Source organism: Epinephelus lanceolatus, chromosome 22 (assembly GCF_041903045.1).
Source record: "Epinephelus lanceolatus isolate andai-2023 chromosome 22, ASM4190304v1, whole genome shotgun sequence".
In the NCBI taxonomy this organism is placed as follows: Eukaryota; Metazoa; Chordata; class Actinopteri; order Perciformes; family Serranidae; genus Epinephelus; species Epinephelus lanceolatus.
The window spans coordinates 5,721,951-5,747,745 of NC_135755.1; the positions used below are offsets into that span (position 1 = coordinate 5,721,951).

The 25,795-nt window shown below is 42.5% G+C and overlaps 1 protein-coding gene and 1 pseudogene across 2 annotated transcripts; one reads left to right on the forward strand and one right to left on the reverse strand.

Moving 5' to 3' along the window:
- Positions 1-261: 261 nt before the first annotated feature.
- On the forward strand, positions 262-9,459 carry LOC144459619 (uncharacterized; annotated as a pseudogene). Its single transcript, XR_013488465.1, has 2 exons — positions 262-592; positions 7,411-9,459. The product of XR_013488465.1 is annotated as an uncharacterized LOC144459619 (transcript).
- A 6,914-nt stretch (positions 9,460-16,373) lies between these two features.
- On the reverse strand, positions 16,374-21,713 carry LOC144459636 (uncharacterized). The gene is made up of 2 exons (XM_078163966.1): positions 21,110-21,713; positions 16,374-20,936 (listed from the first exon to the last, which is right to left on the reverse strand). The coding sequence occupies exon 2, from the start codon at positions 20,769-20,771 to the stop codon at positions 19,821-19,823; it is 951 nt and encodes a 316-aa protein (XP_078020092.1). The 5' UTR covers positions 20,772-20,936; positions 21,110-21,713; the 3' UTR covers positions 16,374-19,820.
- Positions 21,714-25,795: the final 4,082 nt, after the last annotated feature.

Here is a 25,795-nt window from a genome sequence, read left to right on the forward strand (position 1 = left end):
TTATTTATTTAATTATATTATTATTTAATTAATTAATTTAGTTTTTATTTTATTTATTTATTTATTTGTATTTTTATTTATTTATTTTATTATTATTATTATTTTGTTAGTTAATTAAACAATTTATTTCCATTTATTTACTTAGGGCAAGGAAATAAGCAAGTAGGGTTATTGGAGCCTGACCCACACCCGGGCCAGAAGGTGGCGGTAATGCTCCGTTGTAAAGGTGGCCAACCGCCGTTAAACTCCACGAAGAAGCAGAAGAAGAAGAAGAAGAAGAAGAAGCAGCATCGGCACAACACGCAACATCACGAGCTCAAACGCCTCTAGACATTCAGCTTAAAACAGCACACTTGGAAGAGTTCGTATTTAAACGCTCACTACTGTTAAAGTGTGAAAATGTCCAACGTCCAAATGCTGAGATCGTTTGTGAAGCAGCGACTAACTGCGGCTGATGGAGAGATATTTGGGCTGTTTGAAAGAACGATAGCAGAGAAAGAGGAGGAACATTGTCGATCAAAAGAGGAGAACGAGCGACAACGGAAACTACTGGACGCTGTTTTCAACCCTCAGCTTCGGTTACACAGAGCAGGTTTGTTCATTAAACATTACAAGTTCATTATTAATAATATAACTGCAGCTTTGTTCAATAAATATTCAGTCTGTCGACGATTTAAAGCCACGTTAGCTTCTCTGGTGCCGTTAGCTTCTCTGGTGCCGTTAGCTTCTCTGGTGTCGTTAGCCTCTCTGGTATTGTTAGCTTCTCTGGTGTCGTTAGCTTCTCTGGTATTGTTAGCTTCTATGGCGTCGTTAGCTTCTCTTGTGTCGTTAGCTTCTCTGGTATTGTTAGCTTCTCTGGTGTTGTTAGCTTCTCTTGTGTCGTTAGCTTCTCTGGTATTGTTAGCTTCTATGGCGTCGTTAGCTTCTCTGGCGCCGTTTGCTTCTCTGGTGTTGTTAGCTTCTATGGAGTCGTTAGCTTCTCTGGCGCCGTTTGCTTCTCTGGTGTTGTTAGCTTCTATGGAGTCGTTAGCTTCTCTGGCGCCGTTTGCTTCTCTGGTGTTGTTTGCTTCTCTGGTGTTGTTAGCTTCTCTGGCGCCGTTAGCTTCTCTGGTGCCGTTAGCTTCTCTGGTGCCGTTAGTTTCTCTGTTGCCGTTAGGCAAGGCAAGGCAAGTTTATTTGTAGAGCACAATTCGTAAACAAAGTAATTCATAGTGCTTTACAGAACAAGAAAATGCATTAAAATCACAATACAAAATAAAAACATAAATAATCATTATAAAATGAACTTTAAAAGAGAAGAGTGCAGATAAGATCTTTTCAGTCATATGCACAGTGAAATAGAGCTGTTTTTGAGCCTAGATTTGAACATTGTCAGAGTAGAGGCCTGTCTCACATCTTCAGAAAGACTTCCAGATTTTAGCTGCATAAAACTGGAATCCTGATTCCCCATGTTTAGTCCTGACTCTGGGCACCAGCAGGAGGCCGGTCCCTGACGTCCTCAGAGTCCGAGATGGTTCATATGGCGCTAACATGTCAGAGATGTACTTTGGTGCTAGGCCGTCGAGAGACTTGTACACAAGCAGAGCTGCTTTAAAGTCTATTCTCTGAGCCACAGGAAGCCAGTGTAGAGACCTGAGCACAGGACTAATGTGCTCGTACTTCCTGGTTCTGGTCAGGACCCGAGCAGCAGCATTCTGGATGTACTGCAGCTGTCTTACGGCCCGTTTGGAGAGGCCAGTGAGCAGGCCGTTACAGTAGTCTAACCTACTAGAGACAAATGCATGGATCAGTCTCTCCAAGTCAGGTTTAGACACTATACCTTTGATTTTGGCAATGTTTTTTAGATGGTAAAAAGCTGCTGATGTTGTTGATTTGATGTGGCTGTTAAAGTTCAAGTCTGAGTCCATTATTACCCCGAGATTTCTAACCTGATTTGTAGGTTTTAGAGAGAGAGACTGGAGGTGACTGCTGACACTTTCTCTTTGTTTCTGTGGACCAAATACAATGACTTCAGTCTTGTATGAATTTAGCTGGAGAAAGTTGTTTTGCATCCACACCCTGACCTGTTGGATGCAGTGACAGAGTGAATCCACTGGTCCATATTCACCTGCTGTCAATGAGACATAGATCTGAGTGTCGTCTGCATAATTGTGGTAGGACACATTATTACTTTGTATTAACTGGCCTAAAGGCAGCATGTAGAGATTGAACAGAAGGGGTCCCAGGATTGACCCTTGGGGCACCCCACAGGTCAAGGCCATGTGGTCTGAGACACAGTTACCAATTTCAACAAAGTACTTCCTGTCTTCTAGATAGGACTTCAACCAATTTAGGGGAGTGCCAGAGATGCCCACCCAGTCCTCTAGTCTCTGTGAAAGGATCTCATGATCGACAGTGTCAAAAGCACTCAGATCTAGCAGGACTAAAACTGAGACTGCCTGTGTCAGTGTTCAGGCGGATGTCATTTGTCACCTTAATAAGAGCGGTCTCGGTGCTGTGATGGGGTCTAAAACCTGACTGGAAAACATCAAAGGAGTTGTTCTTTAGGAGAAAGTCAGTAAGCTGTTGGTAAACAGCTTTCTCAAGGACTTTGCCTAAAAACGGCAGATTTAAAAATGGTAGTTGTTCAGTACTGTGGCATTGAGACTGCTCTTCTTTAGGAGAGGCTTTATGACCGCAGTTTTCAAGGCCTTTGGGAATGTTCCAGATTGTAGTGACATGTTAACTATGTGAGCGAGTGGTGGTAACAAACTGCTCAGCACAGACTTTAGAAATCTAGTGGGTAACACATCGAGGCAGCATGTAGACGAACTCAGACTGGTGATGATCTCTTGGACAGTTTTGTCAGTTACAGGTGCAAAATGAGTCAGCTCTAAGTGTCTAGGTGGCTGCAGGGTTGTTATTGGTGTTGTGGAATTGATGGCATTTTTAATGGTCTGAACCTTGTCGCGAAAGAATACTGCAAACTCATTACACTTAGATGTGGAGATCAGTTCCAACGGCAGTTGAGCTGGAGGGTTTGTTAATCTGTTCACTGTTGCAAATAAGACACACGAGTTGTTACTGCAGTTTCCAATAATTTCAGAAAAGTACCTCTCCCTTGTTCTACGTAAGATCTGGTTGAACACATACAACTTTTCTTTATAAATTTCAAAATGAACATGAAGCTTTGACTTGCGCCATTTCCGCTTGGCCCTCCGGCACTCCCTTTTCTGTGCCCTGACCGAGTCATCGTTCCTCCATGGCGCCTTCTGCTTATTTTTAACCATTTTAACCTTCACAGGGGCAATGGTGTCCAGAACATTCAAAACACTCAAAGTAACAGAGTTCAACAAATCATCAACATTAGAACATGAGGCATTTTCAAAGTTTATCATTTTCATGAACAGAGCACCTGTGCTTTTATTTATGTGTCTCCTCCGAACAACTGCAGGACCAGCCGGTGGTTTGGGAGAAACAGACAGGTCAAAGAAGACACAGAAATGATCAGACAGAGCAACATCAACCACATTGACGGTTGAAATATTAACCCCCTTTGTAATGAGCAGGTCCAGAGTGTGCTGCGCTCTGCTGTGGGTGGGCTCACACACATGCTGAGTCAGGCCAAAGGTTTCAAGGACAGCACTGAGCTCTTTAGCATTTCTGTCACAGACATTATCCACATGTACATTAAAATCACCTGTAATGACCAAACCATCAAAGTCTGTGCATACAATTGAAAGCATCCTGGTAAAATTATCAATAAAACTTTGATGGTGCTGGGGAGGCTTGTATATAACTACATAGAGTATGGACGGAGATTGTTTTAGCTCCATTTTAAAGGATACATACTCAAATGATGAAAACACCCCAAATGACAATCTGTGCATAACCATATGATCTCTAAATATTGCACAGACACCTCCACCCTTTTTGTTTTCTCGTGTTTCAGATTCAAATTTGTAGTTGGGTGGAGCTGATTCCATTAGAACAGCATTACCTGTGTTTTTGTCAAGCCATGTTTCAGTTAAAAACATAAAATCAAGATTATACGAAGAAATCAAATTATTAATTAAAAATGATTTGTTAGACAAGGATCTGACATTAAGCACAGCAAGTTTCAGATTAGTTTCAGTAGGACTGGACATTATCTTCTTACAAGGGATATAGATTAAATTTCTCTGATTGGACAGTCTAACTGTCCTTCTGTAATCTGGTCTATGTGGTGTGGCTGTAGATATAGCACTAGGGGAGAATATTGTCTCACAGGGCCTCAGCTTGATATTACCTTTATCATGGCTGTAAGTCCTGGGACAGCAGAGGCCCTGTGCATCCTAGCTCTTAGGGATACCAGCTCTGAGGGCAGGCAGGGGAGGACGAGCAGGGGGAAGTTTGGGTGATGGACCAGATGAAAACCGAGAGGGAGGAGCTGGGGGAGCTTTAGTTTGTGAAGCAGGAGAGTTGAAGCTCCTGTGTGACTTGAGGGGCACAGTTTTATCCGGGGGATAGTTCAGCATAGTTGGTGATAGAAGTCTTGACCTTGCTATATTAGGGGTGAGGGGAACCATCTTAATCCCTGATTTGATCAGGCTTTCAAGATGGTTGGGAAGGCCCATGGGGGAAGGTGGGGATGAAAATAAGAGGGAGAGGGACAAGTCTCTAGAGGGGGTAGATGTGGCAGGGGGGGCCCAGGGCTGGTCTGTGGGTAGAGGAGGTGATGGGGGTGCTGCCGGGTCTGAAACTTCTGCTGGGGCCATCACAGACAAGTCCAAGGCCTGTGATGAGGGCCCGGGGGGAGGTGAAACCGATGGCGGGCCTGAATCCTTCACTGGGAGCAGTGGAGGCTGTTGTGGTGCTGGAGCTGAATCCTTCGCTGGGGGCGGTGGAGGCTGTTGTGGTGCAGCTGGTGCTGAAACACTGGCTCGGTCTCTGGCTTCTGCGACAGAGATGCTTCTCTCGTTCCTCTTTTCTCTCACTGGTCGCTCAGGACCCTGTCCCGGCCCATTCTGATGCCTCAGAGCGTGGAGGAGGTGTTCCGTCAGCACTCTCCTCCCACCTCTGCACAGGTGTGGGCCCTTTCCTTGAACAGGTCCTCTTGTTTCCAGAACAGATAAAAGTTCTCAATGTAGTGCAAACCTCTGTGTGCACACTCTTTGGACCGCCATGTGTTCAGCTGAAGCAGCTGGCTGAACTTGTTTATCTTCCTGTCTATGTTTGGAAGAGGTCCACTAATGAATGCCTTGACCTCCACTTTATCAAGCTCCTTGAAGAACTTAGTGAAATCCCTTTTCAAGACTTCAGTCTGTTCCTTTCTGATGTCCACTGCACCCACGTGCATGATCAGCTGTTTGACTCCTCGGTGTGTAGACAAAACTTTTGGGAGGAGTGTTATCTCAGAGACAGTGGCACTGGGACAGCAGCATGTTTGAATTCTTCTGTGGTTTATGCCACTGATAGCACCGTCTCCTATCAGCAGCGTATCTCTGACCTTGACGTTTGGTCCAGATTGTCTGTCTGCCTGCTGTCTTTTGCCGACTTTATGGCTCCAGTTTCGTGAAGATAATCCATTTTCTCTTTGTTCATTAGAAACATTAAATTCAGTCTCTGACAGTGGCAAAAATCTGTTTGTAAGCTGTATTTTGGGTGATGTTACGTAGGTATTAACATTGTCTCTTATCACTTTGTGCTGCTTTGGCTTAGCACCAAGTTCTCTCTTTGGTCTTTACAGAATTTTGGAAAAGACACAGTATCACTCAGGTTTAAGATGAAAGTAGCAGGTTTTTCACCCTTTTTACTGAAAGTAACTGTGGGCTTCTTACCATCGGATGTCACTGGGAGTGTCTTGTGAAGTCCTTTTTCAGATTCTAAAGCAAAAATACGTGCTTGTAGCTCATTAATTTCTTGTTGATATCTCCGACAGCGTTCACAAAAGGAATTTGTTTGGTTTCTTCCCCCGGACATGCTGCTGGCTCGTCAGATCAGTTAAAAATATAAAAATCTTCTTCAAAGTCTTGGTTTACTTAAAATAATTCATGAAATGATGGATATAGAGATTTTCCAGGATTTGTAGAAGGAATAAAACGATTAAAAAGCAGAGTAAAGAAGGAAGCAGGCTGGAGCAAGCAGGAAAGCGTCTGCACTCTTCAGAAGCAGTCCAGAATCTATTTTGGTTTCTCTGGTGCCATTAGCTTCTGTGGCGTCGTTAGTTTCTCTGGTATTGTTAGCTTCTCTGGTGCTGTTAGCTTCTCTGGTGTCGTTAGCTTCTTTAGTGTCATTAGGTTCTCTGGCACCGTTAGCTTCTCTGGTATTGTTAGCTTCTCTGGCGTCATTAGCTTCTCGGGTATTGTTAGCTTCTCTGGCGCCGTTAGCTTCTCGGGTATTGTTAGCTTCTCTGGTGTTGTTAGCTTCTATGGCGTCGTAAGCTTCTTGGGTATTGTTAGCTTCTCTGGTGTCATTAGATTCTGTGGTATTGTTAGCTTCTCTGGCGTCATTAGCTTCTCGGGTATTGTTAGCTTCTCTGGTGCCATTTGCTTCTCTGGTATTGTTAGCTTCTCTGGTGTCATTAGCTTCTCTGGTATTGTTAGCTTCTCTGGTGTCGTTTGCTTCTCTGGTATTGTTAGCTTCTCTGGTGTCATTAGCTTTTTTGGTGCCGTTAGCTTCTGTGGCGTAGTGAGCTTCTCTGGTGTCGTTAGCTTCTCGGGTATTGTTAGCTTCTGTGGCGCCGTTAGTTCCTCTGGTGTCGTTAGCTTCTCTGATGCTGTTAGATTTTCTGGTGCCGTTAGCTTCTCTGGTGCCGTTAGCTTCTCTGGTGTCGTTAGCTTCTGTGGTGCCGTTGGCTTCTGTGGTGCCGTTAGCTTCTGTGATATCGTTAGCGTCTGTGGTAGTGCTACAGTATTTGTAACCTAGAAAAAAAGCCTCCCTGAATATAAAATGTAAATGATAGACAGCAGGAGGGAGCTCCGACAGCTTTGAAATAAAAATGTAGCAAGGTGAAACAGAACCAATATCAAGCCGAACGGCCCGTCGTAATTTCTGATATAATATGCCAGAAACACAAGTCTATCAAGTTGATCAGGATCAAGTGCGGCTCTCTGTTTCTTTACAATATTACCTGCCGACTAGAGGTGTAACGATACATCGATCCACATCGATACATTGATTAACGATCCGATTATATCGATGCAAAATGAAAACATCGATCCATATTGTCATCTTAAAGATACACATTTATTTTGAAATTCACATAGCACGTCTGTGTCACCATTTCTGGGCAACGACATCATTACTGGCACTTCATTTACACTGAGTGAACACTGTGAAGCTGTTTGATGCTCAGAGATCTGTAGAAGTTCAGTAAGGAGTTTTTGAGCTGTGATGTGAATGAACGACAACATTTCTCTGTAACATCTGTGTGTTTCCTGTTTCCTGCAGACGTCCAGCAGTTGTTGGTGGTTAAAGAAGAGGTTCCCCCTGAGCAGCAGGAGTGGAGCTCCAGTGTGGACCAGGAGGACCCAGAGCCTCCACACATTAAAGAGGAGCAGGAGGACCCAGAGCCTCCACACATAAAAGAGGAACAGGAGGACCCAGAGCCTCCACACATTAAAGAGGAACAAGATGACCCAGAGCCTCCACACATTAAAGAGGACCAGGAGGACCCAGAGCCTCCACACATTAAAGAGGAACAGGAGGACCCAGAGCCTCCACACATTAAAGAGGACCAGGAGGACCCAGAGCCTCCACACATTAAAGAGGAACAGGAGGAACTCTGGATCAGTCAGGAGGGAGAGCAGCTTCAAGGGCTGGAGGAGGATGATATCACCAAGTTCACATTCACTCCTGTCCCTGTGAAGAGTGAAGATGATGAAGAGAAACCTCAGTCTTCACAGCTTCATCAAAGACACACTGAAGAGATGGAAACTGGAGCTGATGGAGAGGACTGTGGAGGACCAGAACCAGCCAGGAACTCAGATCCAGATACACATTTACAGCCTGAGACTGATGACAGTGGTGATGATGAGTGGACAGAGACCAGAGAATATCAGTTAGGCTTAAAGTCTCTTAGAAATGATGAAGACCCTGTTAGTGATTCGAAAGGTAGTGCTGATGAGAAACAATTTAGCTGCTCTGAGTGTGGGAAAAGATTTTGTAGAAGTGGAGTTCTGAAAACACACATGAGAACTCACACAGGAGAAAAACCATATAGCTGCTCTGAGTGTGGGAAAAGATTTTCATGGTCAGGTCATCTGAAGGCACACATGGGAACTCATTCAGGTGAAAGACCATTTAGCTGCTCTGAGTGTGGGAAAAGGTTTTCTCAGTCGAGTACTCTGAAGGCACACATGATAACTCACACAGGAGAAAAACCATTTAGCTGCTCTGAGTGTGGGAAAAGATTTTGTAGAAGTGGAGTTCTGAAAACACACATGAGAACTCACACAGGAGAAAAACCATATAGCTGCTCTGAGTGTGGGAAAAGATTTTCTTGGTCAGGTCATCTGAAGGCACACATGAGATTTCATACAGGAGAAAGACCATTTAGCTGCTCTGAGTGTGGGAAAACATTTTCTCAGTCGAGTGCTCTGAAGGCACACATGATAACTCACACAGGAGAAAAACCACATAGCTGTTCTGAGTGTGGGAAAAGATTTTCTCTGTCAAATAATCTGAAGATACACATGAAAACTCATACAGGAGAAAAACCGTTTAGCTGCTCCGAGTGTGGGAAAAGATTTTCTCGAACAGGTCAACTGAAGACACACATGAGATTTCATACAGGAGAAAAACCATTTACCTGCTCTGAGTGCGGTAAAAGATTTTCTCAGTCAGGTGCTCTGAAAACACACATGAGATTTCATACAGGAGAAAAACCATTTAGCTGCTCTGAGTGTGGTAAAAGATTTTCTCAGTCAGGTGCTCTGAAGGCACACATGAGATATCATACAGGAGAAAAACCATTTAGCTGCTCTGAGTGTGGGAAAAGATTTTATCAGTCATGGTGTCTGAAGACACACATGAGAGTTCATACAGGAGAAAAACCATTTAGCTGCTCTGAGTGTGGGAAAAGGTTTTCTTTGGCAGGTCATCTGAAGACACACATGAGATCTCATGCTGGAGAAAAACCATTTAGCTGCTCTGAGTGTGGTAAAAAATTTTCAGAGTCTGGTACTCTGAAGGTACACATGAGAACTCATGCTGGAGAACGACCATTTAGCTGCTCTGAGTGTGGGAAAAGATTTACTCGGTCAGGTGATCTGAAGGCACACATGAGAACTCATTCAGGAGAAAAACCATTTACCTGCTCTGTGTGTGGGAAAAGATTTTCTCAAACAGGATATCTGAAAAGACACATGACAACTCATACAGGAGAAAAACCATTTACCTGCTCTGAATGTGGGAAAGGATTTTCTCGAACAGGTCATCTGAAGAGGCACATGACAACTCATACAGGAGAAAAACCATTTACCTGCTCTGAATGTGGGAAAGGATTTTCTCGAACAGGTCATCTGAAGAGACACGTGACAACTCATACAGGAGTAATACCATATAGCTGCTCTGAGTGAGGGTAAAGATTTCCTCAAAATATTCATCTGAAGACACACACGGGCATTCACACAGGAAAAAAAACTATTTACCTGCTCTGTGTGTGGGAAAAGATTTTTTTCATCCACGTGATCTGAAGGCACACATGAGAACTCATTCAGGAGAAAGACCATTTAGCTGCTCTGAGTGTGGGAAAGGATTTTCTCAAACAGGTCATCTGAAGAGACGCATGACAACTCATATAGCTGCTCTGAGTGTGGGAAAAGAGATGGAAACGGAAGCTGATGAAGACGACTGTGGAGGAGCAGAACCAGCCAGGAACTCAGATCCAGATACACATTTACAACCTGAGACTGATGACAAGACTGGAGAGTCTTCTGAACCTGAGACTGATGATAGTGACGATGATTGGAAAGAGACCAGATAATCTCAGTCATGTTTTTGCTGTAAACTTGTAGCTTCCTTTCAGTTGTTAGCAGTTAGCAGAAAGTTAAACTGTTACTGCGACGCCTTTTAAATGTCAGGATTTATTCACTGTAAGCTGGTAACACACTTAGGCCTCTCCAGTTCATGTATTTATCCTATTTGCCAGTCGCATTGGAGCTCCACGGTCACAAAATGCGAGTCACAGTTTGGATCTCTCCTGGTCACACTGTCGTTTACCTCAATAAGTTAAACTCTTACAGCTGCGCTGCTAAACATGGATGATTTATTCATAACGATAACAGAGTACGAGGAGGAACTTTGTCGATCAAAAGAGGAGAACGAGCAACAACGGAAACTACTGGACGCTGTTTTCAACCCTCAGCTTCGGTTACACAGAGCAGGTTTGTTCATTAAACATTACAAGTTCATTATTAATAATGTAACTGCAGCTTTGTTCAATAAATATTCAGTCCGTCGACGTTTAAAAGCTACGTTAGCTTCTGTGGTGTTGTTAGCTTCTCTGGTGTCATTAGCCTCTCTGGTGCCGTTAGCTATTTCTACTTCTGGCCATCATGTTTTTTTTTTCTTTGGATATGAATAGGACAAACATGCTCTTTAACAATTTAGTGGGATTTCTTAACTCATAAGGGACACAGGTAACGTGTTTACCTCCTGTAAATAGAGCAGTAAATCTGATGTCCATATATGTATGTTGTATTTATCTGTTTTAACATCTTATTTTGGCACAAAGACGCAGTCATATCTGTAGCATGTTTTACTGCATCATAATACAGTACATGTCTCAGGATTGCACTCACCAGCCACTTTATTAGGTACATTTTGGTAGAACCGGGTTGGATCTCCTTTTTAACTTCGTTCGGACGCCGGCGTCTGCGCTCCCTCCCTCCTCTGTTAAATGGTATCTTCCAGGTGCACTACGTCATCAAACCATGTGATGTTTGGTATCACCGGATTCAGGAACCTCTCGGTTTCCTGATTCCAGCATCGTTTTTCTTTTATTCCTCATGGATTTTGCACCAGGGCAGCCTAAACACACAACGTCCAAAATCGCGATGAGTGGTGGCAAGTCATGTCATGTCGTTTTTCGAGGGGAAAAGTTAAAGGATTACTCGCTATCTCACGTGGAGCCGTCAGTGGCCGGGCAAGTACTTCCCAAATCTACTTGCCCCATCTAAATTCTTACTTGCCCTGCCTAAGAGGTTCTTATTCTGGCTGTGTGGTGCATATTTTCGCTCATGACTTATATGTTACGTGAGCAGAGACGCTCAGCCAATGGAGGCAGCAGCACATAAAAAAGCAGCACACTGCAACTGGCCCCTCCAAGGACAGAAACAGGAGAGGAAATACACCATTATAGGCCTGGAATTAGGTCATTTTTAGGGCAAGGCCACTTTGGCCTTGCCCTAAAAAATACAAATTTATTGGGGCACCAAGGCCAAAACCAATGGCACAATAACAATATGTGCTAACTACATTGAATGAAGACAAAAAAATATATGTGTTGAAAAACAGTACTGAGTTTATTAGAAGTGGGTGTGCATGACTGGGGATATATCTCGTTTCTCGTTGTTTTGATTCATGTCCCTTATTTTTTAAGTCTTTGAAATCTCTTTATTTTTTTGTTATCTCCTAGTTATTAAAAAAATTATTAGAAGAAGAAGATTCTTTATTGTTCTTTCTCAGCACATTACATACATTTGATCTCTGCATTTGACCCATCCTACTGTATACACTGGGAGCAGTGGGCAGCCACAGTGCAGTGTCCGGGGACCAACTCCAGTTCTTTTGCCAATGCCAGTGGTCAGGGTCACTGACAGGAGTATTCACCTAACATAGCCTACATATCTTTCATTATATAAAGTTTATATGTCTCTATGTATATTTTTACATAAATCCCCAATATTTTATTTGACTTTAAAAAAATCCTCTTCCTTCATTTAATTTGACAATGTTTATTGTATTATATATACATATATATTTTCTATGTGTAGCGTAGAAACCTAAGAAATTGTTGGGCGCCAGACAGGCGGACACATAAACCCTCACCTGTCAAATTTATTAAGAGTGAAGTAAAAGCAAAATAACCCGACTGCTTATTTCTACACTAAAAAATAACAGAAAACACCACAAATCAAGTTGATTCATTAAGGGTCATTATATTCATTCCTAATTCTAATATTAATTCTAATTCAATCAAACAGAATCAAATAACTCAAAAATTTCTTAATTCATCAATGTCACTGCAGTAAACAGAAATCCAATTCAATTCAATAGTCAACCACAGGAAAACACAAAATTCAAATACAAATAATATTCATTCAGCTCATAAACAAATAAAAGGAAATTATGTGTGTGTGTGCGTGTGTGTAGGTGAGAGAGAGAGGTTTACAGTTCAGTTCATTTAGTTCAGATAGGTGAGAGTGTTGAGGGGAGTATGTGTGTGTGTTTGAGTGAGTGGGGAAGTATGAATGTAATTCAGTTCAAATCAATTCAGGTGGAAGAGTGTGTGTTGAGTGTGAGTGTGAGTGAGGGGGGAGGGAAGGACCCAGGTTAGCTTGAAGCTCGAGTTTGGAGAAGCCAGGAGATTGTGGGGAAAAAGGAACTTATCTGCTGGTAGTGAGTCATCCACCTCAGCTCAGCCACTGAATCCAAGCAGGAAAAGCACAGCAGACCCAGTCTGTTTCCACCTGCTCCAGAGATCAGCTTTTGTTTGAGGTTGTTGTTTCCTCACCGTTCATTTCCAGTCAGTCCTTGTGACACTTTGTCCCTAGGGTAAATTCACTGTTGTCTTTTCATTTAATCCAGTGCTGGGTTCACCCTTTTACTTATTTCCTCTTTTGTTTCCCATTCTCACATCTCCTTTACATCCTCCTTTAAGTCTCCTTTGTTTGATTTTCCCGCTCTCTGTTCCGCTCACAGGTGTCTCCTTAATTTATCACCTTCCCCTCCTCCTTCCTCTCCTGCTCAGGTGGACAAGGCTGTGATCTCACTTCCTTTTTCCTTCCTGCTACAGTATTATATGTATTAATTCTCTACAGGATCTTGTATGTTCTTTAATGTGTGTTCAATTTATGAAAAGAAAAGAAAGCTTCTCTGGTGTCATTAGCTTCTCTGGTGTCGTTAGCTTCTCTGGTGTCATTAGCTTCTCTGGTGCCGTGAGCTTCTCTGGTGCCGTTAGCATCTCTGGTGCCGTTAGCTTCTCTGGTGTCGTTAGCTATTTCTACTTCTGGCCATCATGTTTTTTTTTTCTTTGGATATGTAATAGGACAAACGTGCTCTTTAACAATTTAGTGGGATTTCTTAACTCATAAGGGACACAGGTAACGTGTTTACTTCCTGTAAATAGAGCAGTAAATCTGATGTCCATATATGTATTTTGTATTTATCTGTTTTAACACCTTATTTTGACACAAAGACGCAGTCATATCTGTAGCATGTTCTACTGCATCATAATACAGTACATGTCTCAGGATTACACTCACCAGCCACTTTATTAGGTACACCATGCTAGTACCGGGTTGGACCCCCTTTTTAATTCTTGGTGTCACAGATTAAAAAGGTATTAGAAAGATAGAAAGGTGCTCTGTTGGACTGAGATCTGGTGACTGTGGAGGCCATTGGAGTACAGTGAACTCATTGTCATGTTTGAGATGATGTGAGCTTTGTGACATGGTGTGTTATCCTGCTGGAAGTAGCCATCAGAAGATGTACACATTGTAATCAGTGCTTATTTGACTTCCTGTTGCCTTTCTATCATCTTGAACCAGTCTGGCCATTCTCCTCTGACCTCTGGCATCAACAAGGCATTTTGGCTCACTGGATATTTTCTCTTTTTGGGACCATCCTCTGTAAACCCTAGAGATGGTTGTGCTGAAAATCCCAGTAAATACTCAGAGCAGCCCGTCTGGAACCAACAACCATGCCACGTTCAAAGTCACTTACATCACCTTTCTTCATCATTCTGATGCTCAGTTTGAACTTCAGCAGCTCGTCTTCACCATGTCTACCTAATAAAGTGGCCAGTGAGTGTAGAACTATCGATCCATCATACAGCAGTAATGTGACCGTTAAAAAAGGCACCAGATACCTCTCTTTTCCAATTCCACCTTAGGCTTAAAGGGGAACTAATTTTTTTTCAACCTGGGCCCTATTTTCCGATCTACTTTTGTCTAAATGAGTGATGAGGATGTTAAATATTTTCTCCAGTATGAAGCTAGGGCTGACCTGCCTGCAGCCCGTGAGCGTGCGCTATATTAAATAATAGGGCACTCAGACAGCGTCAAACAACGTCAAAATACGTTCACTAAAAGTGCATTTTTTTCACACAGATAAGCTCGGATTGTTAGTATAATTATCCAACAACATAATGTAAAGGAGAAATGAACGTCTGTGTTTCCCTTTAGCTGGATTCGGACATGTTCCTCTGCCTGTTGCTGCTCCCTCTCTCTGCTCGTCCACTCTTCAATTTCAATGAGCTCTGCGTCCGTGTACTCCATGTTCAAATAAATCATCAAATTCAAATGGCTCATCCAGATCCAGTTGGTCAAAATCGGGTAAAAATTCAGACATGTTTGTTGTGGCAAGTCAAAACACTCCCTCAGAGAGTGAAAGGCTGGCTCTGAAATCTCACGTCTCGCGAGATTCTTCTTCTTTGGTGTTTTCAGCAGTTGGTTTCGCGAGATTTGAGTTGTTGCAGGAAGTTACCGCTGAAGCCAGCTTACAAATGCGAGGAGTTACTCTGTTTGGAGTAGTCATGGCTGAATTTGTACCCGATTTTGACCAACTGGATCCCCCTCTTTCTTTTCTTTTTCAGCTCTTGTTACGTTTTGCTATTTTCTTGAAATTTCTTGCTAAGGGGCTCATTGCCTTGTAAGGACGTTTTCGAAAGAAACCAAACCAATTCCCTCGGGTTTTGGAGAGCAGAGACAGAGCCTTCAGCCAGCAGCTCAGCTCAACAGATGGAGGTTTTAGAGGTTCATAAATGTAGGGCTGGGCAATATAGACCAAAAATCATTTCTCTGTATTTTTAGGCTAAAAGGCGATACACGATATATGTCTCTGTATTTTCCAATACAAAATGTTCAGTTGTAAGTTGAAGCCACATGTGAGATATCACAAAAACTTTAATTACTGTGATCAGAATAAAATGCTAAGACAGGGTCTCCTTGTTGTACCATATAAATTGCCTTTTTAAATAACATAAATATAAATAGGCATGTCTCTGAGTATGTTCCTTTCTCAGCAATAACAGAACGAAAACAGCAAAAATACTTTCACTGCAATTACAGGTTTCCCTCTCTTGCTTTACAAAATATTCTGCTGTGCAAACAACAAGTTTTCTATTGAAGTAGACAGTTCTTTACCAACAATTTTTTTTACTGAAAATACACAGCTGCATGATACGTCACCATGTAAATGAAAAATTGTACAAAACTGACTTGTTAAAAAAGATTATTCAAATGAAAATAGGCATGCTTCTGAGAATGCTCCTACGTTTATTTTCCCAACAACCATATCATACTGAAGAATGTACAGAATGCTTTGACTAGTGCATTTACAGGTTTTCTTCTTCTTCTTAACAAAATACCCAGCTATGGTTTGTAAACAACACAAAAATTAGAGCAGGACTACTTTTTCTAAGTAGTTACATTTGATAGCAGCAAAAATATTTCCTGCTATGTAGTCCTGTACATTTTTTACAGGTTTTATGCAATAAAAAATAAAAACGTTTTGCTATTTTCTTGATATTTGCCGAGGGGCTCATTGCCTTGTAAGGACTTTTTCGAAAGAAACTGAACCAATTCGCTCGGGTTTCAAAGATTTATACACTTAAGAAAGGCGTCTGGATGCAGCACAAGAAAACTGATGTCTCTCCAGGTTTCAAAGAGAGGTGTAATCAATCTACCCTTTATTTAGGCTAGTTGTTAAAAATGTTGAGGCAGAGGGTACTGTCTGTAGCTCTGGTTGAGGGTGAGAGGCTGTCAGCAGATAAACAGAGATCTGTGTGGGTACATGAGACCCTAAAAAAGAGGATGGATCATGGGGAGTAGCACCAGTTGGTCCAGGAGCTTCTCCTCCATCATGGACGTTTACAGAATTATTTTAGGATGACTCAGGGGCAGTTTGACAACCTGCTGTCTATCATCGAGCCGTACAGCTCTGAGTATCAAACAACAGCTACCACCAGTTTCTCCTCCATTGTTTACCAGCTGTAACAAGTGGGATGAGGACAGTAAGGGCAGAACTTATTATGGAATACAAAACACAGTTCGAGCACAGAGCATTAAGGGAAGAGGTAGAAGAGAGGAAGTAGTCTTGTCAAGATTAAGATTAGATCACACTGGTTTGAAGGCAACTTTATTTTTATTGGGAAAAGTAAATTTGCGGGGTTGCGCAATTTGTAATAAATTAAAAAATGTGGAACATGTAATTATGCACTGTACTAAATATAATGAAGAAAGCATTACGTTACAACAAAGGGTGAGAGAGGCAGGACGAGACTGGAATTTGGAAGAGATACAGGGAACCAAGGGAGATAAGGTGTGGGGAATGCAGAGGGGAGTAATAGATTTCTTAGTTAGTACTGGTTTGTTTCATAGAATATAGCTGCTGACTGTTTTGTTTGTTTATTTATTTATTGTTACTATTTGTTTGAATTTGTTTATTTATTTAGTTATTTATTCTCATACAAGTAAAACTAGATCCTGTTCTACATACTCCGGTACAGTAGGTGGCGGTATGCACCTTTTAAGTTTAAAATAGAAAGAAGAAGAAAAAAACCTGCGCATCTCCGAAACACTTCAATCCCTGCGTTCCAAATCGCATACTTCTACTATATACTTTTAGTATATACTGCAGCTGCCCTCAAAAAGTACGTAGTGTAGTATGCAGTATGCATGCAGTATGCATGCTATTGGGACACACTACATCCGCTCCCTGAACTCCGACCCTCTTGCTCACTTCTGTAGCGCCACATATGAATGTTTTGTTTTGTTGTACTTTGGAGATGCAGCAAATCTCCTCTCGTCGAGCTCGCCAGAGTCGTGCATACCGTCGGAGGTGCCGGAGAGCTCTGTTGCTGTTATGTCGTAATGTATGTTGTTGTTTCTAATAAACTGACGTGTTCACGTAAACAGTTCCAAGCCTATTATTAGTGACCTGTCTATTGAACTAGTCACCAGTAGGCATATTAACCCCTTTCACACATACAGTTGTGCTCATAAGTTTACATACCCTGGCAGTATTTATGATTTCTTTGCTATTTTTCAGAGAATATGAATGATAACACAAAAACTTTTCTTTCACTCATGGTCAGTGGTTGGGTGAAGCCATTTATTATCAAACAACTGTGTTTACTCTTTTTAAATCATAATGACAACAGAAACTACCCAAATGACCCTGATCAAAGTTTACATACTGCAATTCTTAATACCTTGTATTGCCCCCTTTAACATCAATGACAGCTTGAAGTCTTTTGTGGTAGTTGTGGATGAGGCTCTTTATTTTCTCAGATGGTAAAGCTGCCCATTCTTTTTGGCAAAAAGCCTCCAGTTCCTGTAAATTCTTGGGCTGTCTTGCATGAACTGCATGTTTGAGATCTCCCCAGAGTGGCTCAATGATATTGAGGTCAGGAGACTGAGATGGCCACTCCAGAACCTTCACTTTATTCTGCTGTAGCCAATGACAGGTTGACTTGGCCTTGTGTTTTGGATCGTTGTCATGTTGGAACGTCCAAGTACGTCCCATGCGCAGCGTTCGGGCTGATGAGTGCAAATTTTCCTCCAGTATTTTCTGATAACATGCTGCATTCATCCTGCCATCAATTTTGACCAAGTTTCCTGTGCCTTTGTAGCTGACACATTCCCAAAACATCAGCGATCCACCTCCGTGTTTCACAGTAGGAATGGTGTACCTTTCATCATAGGCCTTGTTGACTCCTCTCCAAATGTAGCGTTTATGGTTGTGGTCAAAAAGTTCAATTTTGGTCTCATCACTCCAAATAACTTTGTTTCAGAAGTTTTGAGGCTTGTCTCTGTGCTGTTTGGCGTATTGTAAGTGGGATGCTTTGTGGCATTTGCATAGTAATGGCTTTCTTCTGGCGACTCAACCATGCAGCTCATTTTTCTTCAAGTGCCTCCTTATTGTGCATCTTGAAACAGCCACACCACTTTTTCCAGAGAGTCCTGTATTTCAGGTGAAGTCATTTGTGGGTTTTTCTTTGCATCCTGAACAATTTTCCTGGCAGTTGTGGCTGAAATTTTTGTTGGTCTACCTGACCGTGGTTTGGTTTCAACAGAATCCCTCATTTTCCACTTCTTAATTTGAGTTTGAACACTGCTGATTGGCATTCTCAATTCCTTGGATATTTTTTTATAGCCCTTTCCTGTTTTATACAGTTCAATTACCTTATCCTGCAGATCCTGTGACAATTCTTTTGCTTTCCCCATGACTCAGAATCCAGAAACGTCAGTGCAGCACTGGATGAAAGATGCAAGGGTCTGTCAGGAGTCTAGAAAGTCACTGACCTTTTATACACACACACTGATTACAAGCAAACAGATCACAGGTGAGGATCGTTATCTTTATTAGCCATTTAAAACCGTTTGTGTCAACTTGTGTGCATGTTATCAGGCCAAAATCTCCAGGGTATGTAAACTTTTGATCAGGGTCATTTGGGTAGTTTCTGTTGTCATTATGATTTAAAAAGAGTAAACACAGTTTGACAATAAATGGCTTCACCCAACCACTAACCATGACTGAAAAAAAAGTTTTTCTCTTATCACCCATATTCTCTGAAAAATGGCCAAAAAATCACAAATTCTGCCAGGGTATGTAAACTTATGAGCACAACTGTAGCTCTCTGTTGCTGGCAGATGTTTGCTGTTAAATATATTTACAGCTATGCTGGCACTATATTCTGTCTGCACGTGAAGCAGCCTTACATTCACATTACTTTTATTTGTAGTGTAACATACTTGCACATTCTTCCTACATTACTTAATATGTATTTGACTTTTACTATTTATATATTTACTAGTCTATACTGCTCATACCTGGCCCATAGTGTATTCATATTTAGTCATATTCATACATTATTTATACCACACTTACATCACAGCCTATACTGGTAGAATCTTCTATATTGTAGTCATAGTTGAACCCTAACATTATCACAATAAAGTTGTCTGTGTTGTCTGTGTCCTGTTGTCTTCCGTGCTATATGTGGGCGTTGGTTGTACACACAGCTCAGTCAGTGCGACATAACTTCCGCTGCGCAAAGGATTGTGGGTCAGAATGGCCAAAGAAGCATGCTGACATGCATACTACGAAATGTGACCGGATGTAGTAGAACATCCTGGTACTTTTGGCAAACTGCATCTGACATACTATGTATTGGGACACACTAATTCTTCTTCTGGCATACTATGGTATGGTATGGTAGTATGGGTACTGGAACGCAGGGCTCGATTAAGATCCTCCTTACTCGGCTTGGAAGCATCGGCACAACACGCAACATCACGAGCTCAAACGCCTCTAGACATTCAGCTTAAAACAGCACACTTGGAAGAGTTCGTATTTAAACGCTCACTACTTTAAAAGTGTGAACATGTCTAACGTCCAAGTGCTGAGATCGTTGTTGAAGCAGCGACTAACTGCGGCTGATGAAGAGATATTTGGGCTGTTTGAAAGAACGATAGCAGAGTACGAGGAGGAACTTTGTCGATCAAAAGAGGAGAACGAGCGACAACGGAAACTACTGGACGCTGTTTTCAACCCTCAGCTTCGGTTACACAGAGCAGGTTTGTTCATTAAACATTACAAGTTCATTATTAATAATATAACTGCAGGTTTGTTCAATAAATATTCACGATTAAAGCCACGTTAGCTTCTGTGGTGTCGGTAAATTCTCTGGTGTCGGTAGCTTCTGTGGTGTCGTTAGCTTCTCTGGTGTCGGTAGGTTCTCTGGGGTCGGTAGCTTCTGTGGTGTCGGTAAATTCTCTGGTGTCGGTAGCTTCTGTGGTGTCGTTAGCTTCTCTGGTGTCGGTAGGTTCTGTGGTGTCGTTAGCTTCTCTAGTGTCGTTAGCTTCTCTGGGGTCGTTAGCTTCTGTTGTGTCGGTAGCTTCTCTGGCGTCGTTAGCTTCTGTGGTGCCGTTAGCTTCTGTGGTGTCGGTAGCTTCTCTGGTGCCGTTGGCTTCCGTGGTGTTGTTAGCTTCTGTGGTGCCGTTAGTTTCTCTGGTGCCGTTGGCTTCTCTGGTGCCGTTAGCTTCTCTGGTGCCGTTAGCTTCTGTGGTGTCGTTAGCTTCTGTGGTGTCGTTAGCTTCTCTAGTGTCGTTAGCTTCTGTGGTGTCGTTAGCTTCTCTGGGGTCGTTAGCTTCTCTAGTGTCGGTAGCTTCTGTGGTGTCGGTAGCTTCTCTGGCGTCGTTAGCTTCTGTGGTGTCGTTAGCTTCTCTAGTGTCGTTAGCTTCTGTGGTGTCGGTAGCTTCTCTGGTGCCGTCAGCTTCTGTGGTGTTGTTAGCTTCTGTGGTGCCGTTAGCTTCTCTAGTGTCGGTAGCTTCTGTGGTGCCGGTAGCTTCTGTGGTGTCGTTAGCTTCTCTGGTGTCGTTAGCTTCTCTAGTGTCGGTAGCTTCTGTGGTGTCGTTAGCTTCTGTGGTGTCGTTAGCTTCTCTGGTGTCGTTAGCTTCTCTAGTGTCGGTAGCTTCTGTGGTGCCGGTAGCTTCTGTGGTGTCGTTAGCTTCTCTGGTGTCGTGCTCCCAGGGCAGCAGCTGCCTTTTCTCCCTCTTGTGTACAGTCACTGTCTGTCTCATTGTCCTTCATCTCGTGTGATAAGGTATCACTGACGAGATTTCTCTGTTCGGATGAAAGGTGGACTAAGGGAGAGAACCAGGGGGTCAGAAAGGCTGCTTTATTGAGAAGCATCCACTTGCTGCTCTCTTCACTGTAGCACATTTTCAGATTGGCCACCATCCGGCCTGTGAAAATAATAAAATAAATCTAGCCCTATATCACACACTATGTGAAAATGTAAAACTGCATTCACATCTCTAATTGTATTAGAGATATTAGGCGTCGTGAAAAATACATATTGTTGCAATGTGGAGGGTATTATGAACTTCACATTTAATAAAGAATAAAAGTCAAATACCTCTCACTTCTTTGATGGCTGGTTTATGCGATGCATCAGGAGTGCTCAGCTGAGATATCATGACATGCTGCAGGGGAGGACAGCTGATGCTGTGGGGAAGGCATCGGTGTAGAGGGCCTGAGTTGCCACTTTGAACTAGAGATGTTCCAATACCATTTTTTCCCTCCCGATACCGATTCTGATACTTGTGCTGTGGGTATCGGCCGATACCAAGTACCGATACCAGTATGTTATAAAAAATATATATATACTACGCCTGCATGACTGTGATATATGATTATCATTGTGGCAAGGCCTGGCTCAGGTTAAACCCTTTGTTTAAAAAAAACTTATAGTGCAACACCAACCTATAAAGTAAACATTCAAAAAATACAAATCAAAAGAGCAGCAGCTACACAGTAAACAAAATACTTTAAAACAAGGAGGTTACACATTGCAGTAGCATTTCAGCTCACAATTTCAAGAGCAAAGGCAGATTCTTCTTCAAGAAGATGAGCATTTCTGCTCTCTCTCCTCCTAGCCTGTTCCTTCTTGCATCAACAATGTTGGATGCTGCACCGAACAGTCTCTCACTGTCAACACTGGTACAAGGAGCACAGAGATACTTTGCAGCAGTGGCAGCCAGGGTGGGAAACCGAATTTGGTTGACTCCCCAGTAGTGGAATGGGCTGTCTGAGCGTGGGACCGTTTGCTCTGTCATATATGTCTGTATTTGAACCTGTGTGCTTGTGCTACTACTTGCCCCACGTTCCTCATCATGCTCCTGCAGGATTTCCTCAAACAGGCCTTTCAAGCTGCTCTTTCTGCTGCTGCTGCTGCTGCTGCTGCTGTCTGGCTGTGCTTCCATACGTGGGGCTTTATGGGGGTTGCCTGGCACTGCCTCTGCTCCCTCAGGTGTGGTCCTGCTGCTCAGTAACGCCTCCATCTTCTCCACCTCTCGGGTCAGAGCATCCTTGGCAAGCTTGATGCTGTCTGCACCTGTGAAGTATCTGAAACAACAATGAAAAATAATACATAAATGTCTTAATGTGTGTAAAAAAAAAAAAAAAAAATGTTGTTTATAATACAGACATTTAATAAAAATATTAAATATACCTGTCTTTGAATTGTGGGTCTAAAAGAGTGGCAGCTGCATACAAGGGCTCATTCTCGTAGGGTTGTTTTCATGGTTTTTATACCCGTGTCCTCCTCGTTCTCCCGAGAAAGCAGGCGTTTTAGCACTGTGACCGAGGGGATGACTTCAGCTGCAGATGAGGTGGAGGAGCTCATCTGTCTGGTCAGTTCTTCAAATGGTGCCAGAACAGTGATTATTTTCTCCAGTAAAGCCCACTGGTTAGCTGTAAGGGTCACTGGCAGGCCGTGGTCAGCTCCATATGCTGAAATTGACCGCTTCTGCTCCAGTAAACTCTCGACCATATAGTAGGTACTGTTCCACCTCGTTGCTACGTCTTGGTGCAGAGGTTTGGTGGGCATTTGGAGATCTTTTTGAAGATCCTCTAGGCGTGTAGTGGCCAGTGGCAAGTGTTTGAAATGCGCGACTATCTTCCTACCATTCGCCAGTGCATCATTCACACTTCTCTGTGACAGTAGCCCTTCATGCACCACCAGCTGGAGATTGTGGGCGAAGCATCCCAAACTTGGTACATCCATCTCGTCCATGGCTTTCTTCATGTTGCTAGCGTTGTCGCGCAAAACAACATTAACGTTGGATTTGGGGATTTTCCACTGTACTAACATCCCCTCAATTGCTTCGGCAATTAATGTGCCAGTATGTGACCTTTGGAACTCTTTTGCGTGCAGCACCGCACTTTGAGGGGTAAATGTTGACTCTCTGTCCACCCAGTGTGACGTTAAACTTAGCAAAGACATGGGGCACACGTCGGAGCTCCAAATGTCCGTGGTAAAGCTGATTGCATGCACGTCTTTCAGCATACACGATATGTGTTCCCTAACTGCCTCATATAATTTGGGTAGCGAAGTTTCAGAGATATATTTACGACCTGGCAAACAGTACCTTGGCTCCAGATGCTCCATTAAGCGGCAGACACGACAGACAGGGGTTGGTCATCCAAGACAATAAACTCCAAAATTTTGTCTGTTATCTTTGTTTTTTCGCTGTCTTTGGGGAATTTATCTCGTTGCTGGAAGGCAGTTTCCAGAGTTTGCTGCTGCAGCTCGTCCTTCTTTTTCCCCTTTGCTTGGGTAAATTCGTCGTGCTCTTTAGCATGACGCGTCTTCAGGTGTTTAATCAAATTGCTGGTATTGAAATTAGCAACACCCACGCCACCCCTCGAAATTTTGTCTTGGCATATGTTGCATGTCACAGTCTTGCTGGTGGGAGCATCCAGCGTGAAATACTGCCACACTGCCGACATGATGCGCTAAGGCTAGTTAGCTCCTTGTCTAGCAGGTCAGATGATCAATTCTTCTTCGCCCCTCTAAAACAGCAGGCTGCAGATGGCAGCACAGCGCAACTGTTTTAAGAGCAAGCGAAGAAGAACTGTGTGCTAACGGAGCTAACCGGTAAATAGATTCCTATTTTAATAAATTACGTGGTATCGGATCGGTGCCTGAACTCCAGTACTCGCCAATACCGATGCCAGCATTTTCGGCAGTATCGGAGACATTTCCGATACTGGTATCGGAATCGGAACAACGCTACTTTGAACGGTTTCAGTGTGTCTTTTAGTTGCTCAACCTTGGAGCACTCAGAAGTGCTGAGTTCCAAATGAGATGTTCAGATGCACGGCATATCATGTCATAGATGGTATTCCATCTGATGATTCAGTCATTTATCGGTCTGTCTTTTTTCAATCCGAGGAGCTCCTGCTTTTCCTCCAGCAGGCAGGTGTGGGATGGAGACCTCCCAAAATGGGCTGCAGGTTGCTTTAGTCTGGAGAGAGCAGCGTCAACAGCTTTCACCTCAAGCCCCTTGTGCATGGCCAGGTTTAACGTGTGTGCCAAACAGGGTACATTAATAAGCCCTAAATTACGTACGGCATTAACGTTGTTCAGAGCATTATTGGTGGCGAGCGCTACAACCGCTTCACGGGAGATGTCAAACTCATCCAGTGTGCTGCTGATGCTTTCTGCAACGTGTACAGGAGCCTGTGTGGGTTCTTCTTAGCTCCTCAGTGCACAAAACACAATTTTCAAGTTCACATGAGTGTGATATACAGTGAGGGTCACAAGGAGGGTCAAATGTTTATAACTCTGCCCCCGAGCTTACTCTGGTCATGAGGGATGCTCCCTCCAGACATCCGGGTGTCAAAATGGGGGTAAAAAGTTCACTCAGGATGTTCAGACAATGCTTTCTAAGATGTCCCATAATGTCCCCTCGCACCACCCCGGGGAACCACACCATCTCATTGACAACTGGGTGGCGCTCTGCGGGTGTTAATTTTACGCCTTGTGTCGTTAGCTTCTCTGGTGTCATTAACTTCTTTGGTGTCATTAGCTTCTCTGTAGGGATGTCCAGATCACATTTTTTTTGCATCCTATCCCATACGAGTCCTTTATTTTGAAACCGAGTCCGATACGATACTTTGCACAGAATTAAGACAGAAAGGAAAAAGAATACATCCAAGTTGTCCCATAAGGTTTGTTTTTTATTTAAATAGTATCCAAAAAGCTTTTCGGTGGTTCAGCAGCACAAAATGTAAACCAAGTCAATATCTTCTTCTTGTCTTCAACAAACAAAATAGGTCTATAGCTTTTGACGCGGTTTGACACATGAAACAAATATTTTTCTTTTACTCAGTCAAACCCCACAAAGAAACCATAAAACCCATAAAACAGGTCCCTCGACACCAAAATTGTTTTTATCTGGTTTCTGTAGAACAAAAGAATTATACTATACTATACAAAAATACAAATACAACAGTGGTTTGAGCACAGCACCTGGGGGGGTAGCTTCCTGTTAATGCATGCTTTGTTTGCTGTTTGGGCCGGGACAGTGTTAGAGGAAACAGATCTTTTCATGTGTGTGTATATATATATATATATATATATATATATATATATATATATATATATATATATATATATATATATATATATACACTTTATTGTCAGAGTGCCAAAGTTGATATCGTTTTACATTTACTTACATGATTTTGCTATTCACAGCATTCTTACAATATTTATATAGAAATTTGTGTGTGAGTGAAAATAATAATAATATTGCATGATGCATGGTAATGCACGATAATGCTCATACATGCTCATCCACATACAGCTACACCCACCCCCCCCCAAAAAAAAAAAAAATTAAGGGCTGAGTCTTTCTCCATTTATTCCATCGTTTAAAATATTCCAGTTCTTGATTCCTGATTCTGTAAGTTATCCTTTCCATTTCTGAGATGATGTCTACATTTATCTTCCAGCTGTTAAGTGAAGGCGAGGTGGATTTTAACCAGTTCCTTGTTATCTGCTTCATAGCTGCAATTCTAAGTATCCTCTATAAGTATCTGTCTATATCTGATGTGAGTTCGGGTGGTGATATACCTAAAATAATACACTTTGATTCGAATGTCTGTTGAATTTGGAATGTTTTCATGATTGAAATTATAATTAATTGCCAGAACGTTTTTAGTATTGGGCAAAAAAAGAAGACATGTGAGTGATTTGCATTCTTTTCACCGTATCCTCTCCAACAATCTGGTTTAATGGATATTGTACATTTTG

What these genes read in the sequence shown, in the direction of transcription:
- LOC144459636 (XM_078163966.1), bottom strand. Translation starts at nt 20,771, where the DNA reads ATGAGACAGACAGTGACTGTACACAAGAGGGAGAAAAGGCAGCTGCTG.